Here is a 9803-nt window from a genome sequence, read left to right as displayed (position 1 = left end):
CCATCCACTGTAATAAATGAGACGACAGTTCCTACTAAAGCGTCATCTTCCTGCAGTACATGAGATGACAATTTATGTGCAAGCATCGTCCCCTACAATACATAAGACGACAAGTTCGTGGAGACCGACGTCCCATGTAGAATATGAGAAATTTTTCATTTCTCTATTTTCAACCACTATATTCATTCATAATTTCCTGTGTAATTACAACATAGTTTAGACATAATCAATAGGCAGACAAAATCAATAGAGCTCAGTATGTTCCAAATCTAAAAATTACAATATCAAAATATACACTTGGAATAACTATGTAAGTACTAACTAAATACTACAATTAGTATATTTTTTTAATTTTGATTTCAAAAGTTACTCTAGCTATGACTCATCCGCTCAAGAAGCTTGGCTGCCCATTCATTTCGAGTTTCATTAATTTCGCCAAGTGTATATGTATTCTTTCCACCACACTACAAAATACAAAATAAAAAACTAAGTCAGAAATTAAATCCAATAGAATTGTAGTTCAATAATAATAAATACACTTACATTACTAGTTAGTCATCGCATTGGTGTCTCATTCAAGCAATAGTCATTCATCATCCTTATGATATAAAAGCTGCATTCTATTGACGATGTTTGACGAGGGCAATTGACTATTTTCCACTTGTAATTTTTTTCATTCTTTCATGTCTTTCGCCTAATGTGTGAAGATACACTATATATACATCAATATGAAGAGCATATTAATTTTTTATTTCCATATCAAATAACCATATTATATTCTAAAATGAGTTTCAAATGTATTACTTGTTCATAAGGTTCTTCAAATCATTTGGAGGAGATTTTGTAAGTGGATCAAGATAGTAACATGTATGGTCATCTGGATCAATGATCACTAACATCCAGTGACGTCTGCATTTAAACAAAGTTATTAAAATAAACATCATAAGGTATAAGTAAAATAAATATTAAATGAAAAATTTACTTACAAGAAATGGTATGGCATTAACCAAGTTTGACCCATTACTGTGTTATTGATACGCTCTGAGATAATTTCAGCCCGATTATCCATATTTGTCCCAATTCTCGATGACCACGATGGCTCAATGAAACCAAAAAAGTGTGATATCTCTCTATCGCACAACTCGGAATATATTATACTACATACATGAAAGTTAATGATATTATAGTTATACTTAAAAAGAAACTAAAATATATAATGTTTATTAATTTAAAATTTACCTGATATAGAATGAAATGCAAGATGCGCCGATTTCTTCCATAAGTCCAAAGTGTACTATATCCTCATGTGAGATATATAAGGTATATTGTTCGCCCATAATATTGGTCTCCATAAGAATGTCAATCATGAATCCTGGTTCTACGTACTTAACTGAACCTAGAAGTATCTTCATAAACATGGGAAGTCCAATGGGAACCTTGAAGATAATCGGTGACTTACTGGCCATACTTGATCCTGCCTCTTCTTGAGTAGTGGGAAGATGTTGTGGAGGATGTTTTAGGTCTTGTGTTGGCGGACATGCTGCTGAAATCCTCTTTCTCTTTAGTCTCTTGGGTTCCTTCACAATTAACATAGAAAAGTTAGATAAAAAAATCACAAAATACATTCAATTTATTATCAATGCAAATGCCCGTCCAAAATTAATCTCTTCCTTTCATATATACATGTATAAATATATATATAATATTCTTCATGGAGGGCTATAATTCTTTTAGTTGTAGTAGGTGAGAACAAATGTATTAAAAAATGTAAAAATTTAGGAGTGTGAACATATATGGTTGTACATGGGAGGCATAACCACGCCAAGACCAAGAAATGGTCATTAAGAAAATAAAAATAAAAGCCAATTTATCACAGAATTGAACGTATTATATTTATATTTATCCATTGTCAATGCCATGGGAAAGAATTATAGATATTAATATTATACTTGTAATAATACATATATATGGGGTATGTATATAATGAGAAAGACATTTTGAAAATATCGCAAAAGAGAAGTTTCTAACACACTATTTTATTATCTGTCTGCAGCAGCACTTGCAATTTATAGGTTGTATTTCAACCAAAACAAATAATGTAAATATATAATTTAAGAGACTAATTAAGTATGCTATGTCAATTCCTTTGGCACATGGCTCCTCACCAGTACCACACCATATATTTCTTTGTCAAAATCCCCATCTATTACACAATTTACTCTCTCTCTCCATGAAATTAAACTTTTATGGATCTTTCAAGATGAAATTTTTTACAGCACACTAAAAGTTACCTGTTCATGATCATAAGTAATGATCAGATGCGATGGCCAAGCAACATAACTGTTGACCGCATGAACCACAAGAGTCATCTCATCCCCAACTGAGACAGGTAGTTTTTCACTCCCATCTAGACATCTATCAACAACCACGCGATAGTTACCAGGTGCTAAAATTTTCCCATGTACATTGCCTTTGGTAGCCACCACCCGTCCAAGAGCCACAACATCACCACCTTGCCCAATGTATAATTTGCACTTAACATCTTTCTGCAATGATGTTATAGTTAGTATAAGTTAAATAATCATTTCTTAAAAAATATAAGAGAATTTACCTTTAGTGGCTCAGGATGAATAGAAGGTGAAGGTGTAGGTGTCTTGTAATGCCCCAAATTTCCTAATAAGGTTTAGGAACTTTGATTAGGAGGCCGGGAGGGCCATAATTAATTTATTATGATATTTAATGATTATATGCATGTTTATGTGAATTATATTATTATATGATGGTGAATGCATGCATGTGGGCTCATATTTTAAATGCAAGGGCATTTTGGTAATTTGGCCACTGTGGGCGTAATTGTATATTTTGGGTGCATGGTTGAGATTAATTTTAATTTTACCACATTGTATGTGGTTTGGTTCGAGCTTATCGACATGAGACGATCATGAGATGAAAGTGTTCGGTCGAGTCATAACGGGCTTAAGTTCGGGGCTCGGGGTGAGTCTCGGGGTGATGTTAATGATTAGAGCATTACCGGGAATTAAAGGGTAATGGGATATGATTTATTTGTATTTGGGAATGTTGAGATTAGCGGGAATTGGTGAGCGTTAATTATAATTAACGGTATAGGTTGGAAATGACGAATTTACCCTTGGGAGTATTTAGAAGCTTTTAAATTGGTCTAGGGGCATTATGGTCTTTTGACCTTAAGGATTTATATCAGCTTTAGGAATTTTAGAAGGCTGTGGATTGATATTAAAACAGAGCAAAACAGAGACGTTTCTTTCTTCTTCCCGTACACTACTTTTCTCCATTTTCTCCTTTGGGGTTTTGAGTTCCAAGTGGGGTTTCAAGCTAGGGAATTCAAGAGCTGAGGTTGTGGACTTGGTTTAACCATTGAGGAAGGTTCAAAGCTGGTTTGAGGTGAGTTCCAATCTTATATTTTAAGGTGTGCTCTGTTTTTTTGAGTTAAGTTTTGAGTTTCTTAAGATTTTAAGCTTAGGATTGGACTTTGTGAATTGTTGAGTTTTTGGTTGGTTTGAGCTTCAGGTTTTGGTGGTTTTGGACCATTGAGAAATTTGGTAATATTGATTTGATGATTTGGAGATGTTTAGATGGGTTTTTTGAAGGTTTTAGAAGTGGAAAAACGAAGAAAAATGGCTGGTGCGAAGTTGGGTCGCGGCCCTGTTCTTGGGTGCCGCGACCCTAGCTTGAAGAAGGTGGTGGAGGCTCTGTCTGGGGGGCGCGCCGCGGCATGGTCCATGTAGGGTCGCGGCCCTTAAGGGAAAAAAAATACTAAATGGTGGTTTTTGTGATGGGAACTTAACTCTAAGGGCCTAGGATCGATCCTACTACCTAGTTGAGTGGGATTCGATGTTCCGGAGGCTTGGGTTGGGTTTGGAAGTATTTAATTACTCATTTTGATGAGGTTTTATATTTGGTTATGACTAGGTGACCGCTAATGGACTAGAAGTGATCGTTCTCAAAGGTCGTTTATTTTATTAATTCTCGCTCGAACCCAAGGTAAGAAAACTGCACCCCATATGTGACATGCATGGCTATGATTGATGCATGTTGGATGTTGAATGTGAACATTGTTAACGTAATGAATGCTTGGCAGTTTTTCCCCTTTGCATATGAATATTATTGAGGCATGCTGGTTGGTTAAGTGTGATGCATGTGATGCATGAGAAACATGTGATTAGGGCATGCCGTGAATGATGTATATGAGATTGGTCAGAGCTTGAGTCTCTGAGTTTGTGCATGATTATAATTATGCCAGCAATTGTTAAGTAAGCATGCTGAATGCCCTATTCTTGGTTAATTGGCATATGATACACATTGATAGCATTGCTTACCTGTGCATGGTACTGACTTATTAGTCAGGTTTGGCAAGGGTGCTAGTATCAACTGTGAAGCTGTGGCTTATTAGTCAGGTTCGGCAGTGGTACTGGGCACTGATCACGTTGAGCTGACTTATTAGTCAGGACGGCCTTAGCGTGTATCACGCAAGCCAGTAAGACTGGATCTAATCGACCACTAGCATTGAATGACTCAAGGAGCATTAATGCCTGAACGACCCTGAGGGTCGATGAACAAACAGAGCCTGGAGGCTAGTGGCTTACCTAGCAGCCACTCTCCCGCTACAAAACAGAGCCTGGAGGCTAGTGGCTTACCTAGCAGCCACTCTCCTGCTAGAAAAGAGAGCTTGGAGGCTAGTGGCTTACTTAGCAGCCACTCTCCCGCTAGAATCATGTGATGTGCACCCATTGGTTTGAAAGCTTTATGTTCAGTGTGATTATAATGATAATCATTTGATAATATATGTGAAAAGTATTATGTTTTCTTGCTGGGCTTCGGCTCACGGGTGCTATGTGGTGCAGGTAAAGGCAAGAGGAAGCTGGACCATCCTTGAGTTGGAGAGCTTAGGTGATGACGTGTACATATGCAGCTGCTCGACCGCCACGACCGAGGTTTAAAGTGGAACTAGGGTTGAACCCTGTTTTGCCGCTTAGAACGGCCTGTTGTAAATATTTTATGTAATAAACTCTGAAATTATATTTTTGGGATCCCAATGTATACAGTAAACGTTTTAGTGAAACGTTACATCTTAACCAAAATGTTTGATCCCTAAACCGCTAATCACACTTAGTTCACGATTTTGGCCAAATGACTCGATTAGCGAGTTTAGCACTGTTTACAAGGCACACCGTAACGGTCCCAGGAGTTGGGGCGTTACATGTCTCATACAAAGTACTAGTGTCAACAGGTGCCTCAACTCCTGGAGTAGTGTCCATCAGTACCTCAACTTCTAGAGTAGTGTCAATTGGTCCCTCAACATCTGGAGTAGTGTCCATCGGTGCCTCAACTTCTGGAGAAATGTCAATTGGTGCCTCAACTTCTATTGTATTGACTCTAAAATGGCTACCAAAGCTAGAATGACTACCAAAGTTAGCTTGCATATGTGCCATCTTGGTTGATAATTCTTCAAGCTTGGACATGAACGATTCTTTCAACTTTTCAATCTCTTCCCTATGTCGTATGTTGGATTGTCGTTCGAACTCAATTTGTTTTTTCTGCAAGCCTCTTAGACCTCCCCCCCAACAGGCTTATGAAAGTAGTCTCTTTGTGTGACACCTCGACTCTGGCCTCGAACTCGACCGGGGTGCTCAGTGTCACGGGCCGGCTATTTGGGGATTCCAACTAGACGGAACGTGCGGCACTTGCAGACTCTTCAAGCTAGCAAGTCAGCCTACAACACACACCTACAGGCAAACAAACTCACCGGTTAGCCACATACACATCTCGGACATGCAACGGGCAATAACGAAGTATGAGCAAGCACAAAGCAAGTCATTCCTAGGAACGTCCACACAACACAAAGCACACAACAAGGCAAGTGGCACACAAAGGCCCAACGAAGGTAACAAACAAGTAACACATAAGCAACAAGGAAGTACACAGGGGCAAGTATGGATAAATGTTATTTCATTAATATATAGCCTTGATAGGGCAAGGGAGTACACAGCTTTGGCCCCTATCTGCTGATGGCCATGGTGCTTCCCTAAGTCACCAGGTCACCTCCCCCTAAGGAGCCTTCTAGGGAAATAAAGTCTTCCCAGGAACATATATGATTTTTGTCTGGGAGACATATGCAATATTACAAAACTGCCACTACCCTATCCCATGAGGTTGCTTGGTGCAAGACTTGACTAATGATCAAGCACCAAGGCATGCTCATTACAAAATGGCCCCATGTGGGTGTGCCAAAGGGGCAGCACGCCACACTCTCCCCCACTCAATCCTTCGGCGCCCTCGACGAAGTAGCTTGTAGATCTTCAATCTTCTGCGTGAGCTTCTTCAAGTCTTCCGCCCTTTCCCAGCTGATCTCGTCGTCAGCGAGCCCCTTCCATTTTACCAGATATTCTTTATGCTTTTTACGGTCAGTGGTGACCGTCCTTTCTGCCAGGATTTCTTCAGGTTGACGCTTGCTCCTTGGCTGAATGATGACTCCTCCTCTGGTTGACTGGTTGCGCGCTGGATTTGCTGGATCTTCGTGATACGGCTTCAAGTTGCTGACATGAAGGACCGGGTGTATCTTCATCCAGGCTGGTAGTTCGACTTTGTATGATGTTAGGCCAACTTTTGAGATGATTGAGACCGGACCCTCGTACTTGCGGACGAGTCTGATGTCTTTGTCCCCTCGGAATCTCAACTGTTCGGGCCTCAGCTTGATTAACACTAAGTCACCTGCTTTGAACTCCAGTGGTCTGCGCTTCTGATCAGCCCACTTCTTCATTCTTTTCGATGCTTTTTCTAAATAAGCTCGGGCAATCTCTGTCGTTTTCTTCCAGTCTTTTGTGAAGTGAAAGGCTCGCGGGTTTCGACCGCGATATTCATCCACTGTGTGGGGTAACAGTGGCTGCTGTCCATTAACAACTTCAAAAGGGCTCTTATTCGACGAAGAACTCTTTTGAGAGTTGAAACAAAATTGAGCTACATCGAGTAGTTGCGGATGGTAGCTTGAGGAAATGTTCAGTTGTGACCCCAAGAGATTGAACAGTTCGGACCAAAAGGTCCCAGTGAATCTTCCATCTCGGTCACTAACAATATTCTGGGGCACTCCCCAATATTTGACAATGTGTTTGAAAAATTGTCTGGCTGTCTCTTCTGCCGAACAGTACTTCGACACTTGGATGAAAGTTGCATACTTCGAGAATCTATCCACGACCACCAAGATCACACTTAAATCTCCTGTCTTCGGAAGACTGGTGATAAAGTCAAGCGACACACTCTCCCATGGTCGGCTTGGGACTCGCAAGGGCTCCAACAACCCAGGTGTCTTGTTCCTATCGACCTTGTCTTGCTGGCAGACTAGACAGGTCTTGGTGTACTCCACTACATCGTCTCGCATTTGTGGCCAGTAGTATCCCTGCTTCAAGAGGGCATGGGTTCTCTGCCACCCTGGATGACCTGCCCACAGAGTGTCATGACACTCGCTTAGTAATGTCCTTCGCAAATCTCCAGCTTTCGGAACATACAAGCGCCCCCCTTTAGCCCACAGAAGATCATCCTCCACCCAGAACTGGCGAGTCTTGCCTTCTTTTACGAGCTTCAGGATGGTCCTGACAACTGGGTCTTTCTCCAGGTTTTCTTTAATGCGTTCCTTGAGTGGAGTGTTCACCACGCTAGCCGATAAACTAGCCATGATCTTTAGAGTCGCCAACTCCGCTTTACGACTCAAGGCGTCAGCTGCCTGGTTCAAGCGTCCTGCCCTGTGCTCAAAACGGAAGTCGAATTCCGCCACAAACTCCTGCCATCGAGCCTGCTTAGGGGTCAGCTTCGGCTGAGTAAGGAAATGACTCACAGCTGCATTATCCGTCTTCACCACGAACTTTGACCCCAGCAAGTAATGCCTCCACACTCGCAAGCAATGTATAACTGCGAGGAGCTCCTTCTCCTGGGCAGTATACCTCCTCTCAGCTTCAGACAGCTTGTGACTTTCGTATGCGACCGGGTGGTCCTCTTGTACTAGTACCCCTCCCAGAGCATAATCTGATGCATCCGTCTGTACTTCGAAGGGCTTGCTAATAGTTGGCAAGGCAAGAACAGGATCCTTCATCATGGCTTCTTTCAAACTCCTGAACGCTTCAGCACACTTGTCAGTCCACGCCCAAATCACACCCTTTTTCAGAAGCTCGGTCAAGGGTGTCGCCCTTCTTGAGTAGCCGTCCAAAAATCGTCTATAGTAGTTGGCTAGACCCAAGAAGGAGCAGAGTTCTTTCACGTTTGTGGGGGCTTTCCATTCCTGGATTGCCCTCACCTTCTCCAGATCCATACGAATACGGCCACGTTCCACCACGTGGCCTAAGAACTTGATGCTCTCCTGTGCGAACGAGCACTTCTCTCGCTTCACATATAGCTGGTTCTCTCTCAACTTCTGAAACACTTGAGCCAAGTGTTCTTGATTCTCTTCAATCGAGGCGCTATAAACCACGATGTCATCCAAGTACACCACCACGAACTTATCTAGATACTCGTGGAATACTTGGTTCATTAGTGTACAGAAGGTAGCAGGTGCATTTGCCAACCCAAACGGCATTACTCGAAACTCAAATGCTCCGAATCGAGTAACACACGTAGTCTTTGGTTCATCCCCATCTGCAATCCGCACCTGATAATAGCCCGATCTCAAGTCCAACTTTGTGAAGTATTTGGCTCCACTTAGCTGGTCGAACAAATCAGCGATTAGAGGAATGGGGTATGTGTTGCGAACTGTCACCATATTGAGAGCCCTATAGTCGATGCACAGTCTCAAGCTCCCATCGTGCTTCTTCTGGAATAGCACCGGTGCGCCATATGGCGCCTTCGACGGTCTGATGAAGCCTGCCTCCAATAGCTCTTTTAATTGCTTCCTCAATTCTTCTAGCTCAGGGAGTGCCATTCTGTATGGCGCTTTTGTTGGAGGTTTCGCTCCAGGCACCAGCTCTATCTGGTGATCAATCCCCCTCTTTGGTGGCAAGGCTTTGGGGAGTTTATCTGGCATCACATCCCCATACACCTTCAAGACCCTCGTAATTTCTAGTGGAACAATTTCTTCCACTACTTCTTCGAACACGGTGGGTACAGCTACATAAGTCGGCTCCTGCTTTCTCACACCCTTCTTGAACTGTAAAGCTGATAGAAGCTTCACAGCAGGGGGTGGCTTCACCTTTGCAGGTACCATTGAAGGAGTCTCTCCCATTATGAGTAAGCTTCCAGTGGCAGGAATTGGAATGGCACCTTTCTCGGTTAGAAAGTCCATTCCCAAAACTACATCAAAGTCGTCCATATGGACGACTACCAAATCAGTCTGCCCTTCCCACGTGTCGATCTTCACTTTTACCCCTCTAGCCACGCCAGATGTGGCCAAGGCTTTGGAGTTGACCGCCTTCATGCGGCCTGCATCTTTCTCCAGCTTTAGTCCCAGTCGCTTTGCTTCGAGTTCAGAGACGAAGTTGTGGGTGGCGCCAGTATCAATCATCACGCTTTTGGCAGGCTTGCCATTGATAGCAACATCCACGAACATTAGCCCTTTCCCCAGGGTCTTCTTCCCTTTCTCGCCATGCTTCTTGAGAGCGTTCAACAGGCGGACAGCGCCCATGTGCGCGTACTCTTCTTCTTCCTCTTCTCCTTCACCCTGTTGTTCTTGGCCAATGAGGGCATTTATCTTGCCCCGGAATTGGCAAACTGCCTACTTGTGTGGGCCTTTGCAAATCCAACAAGCTAGCGACTTCTTCCCTACTGCAGCATCTGTCCCACTGGAA

The 9803-nt window shown here is 42.5% G+C and overlaps 1 protein-coding gene across 1 annotated transcript; it reads right to left on the bottom strand.

Moving 5' to 3' along the window:
- Positions 1-740: 740 nt before the first annotated feature.
- On the bottom strand, positions 741-1413 carry LOC133784221 (uncharacterized). The gene is made up of 3 exons (XM_062223663.1): positions 1240-1413; positions 987-1157; positions 741-909 (listed from the first exon to the last, which is right to left on the bottom strand). The coding sequence occupies exons 1-3, from the start codon at positions 1410-1412 to the stop codon at positions 801-803; spliced, it is 453 nt and encodes a 150-aa protein (XP_062079647.1). The 5' UTR covers position 1413; the 3' UTR covers positions 741-800.
- Positions 1414-9803: the final 8390 nt, after the last annotated feature.

Source organism: Humulus lupulus, chromosome 6, assembly GCF_963169125.1.
Source record: "Humulus lupulus chromosome 6, drHumLupu1.1, whole genome shotgun sequence".
In the NCBI taxonomy this organism is placed as follows: Eukaryota; Viridiplantae; Streptophyta; class Magnoliopsida; order Rosales; family Cannabaceae; genus Humulus; species Humulus lupulus.
This window is presented reverse-complemented; position numbering and strand designations above follow the sequence as displayed.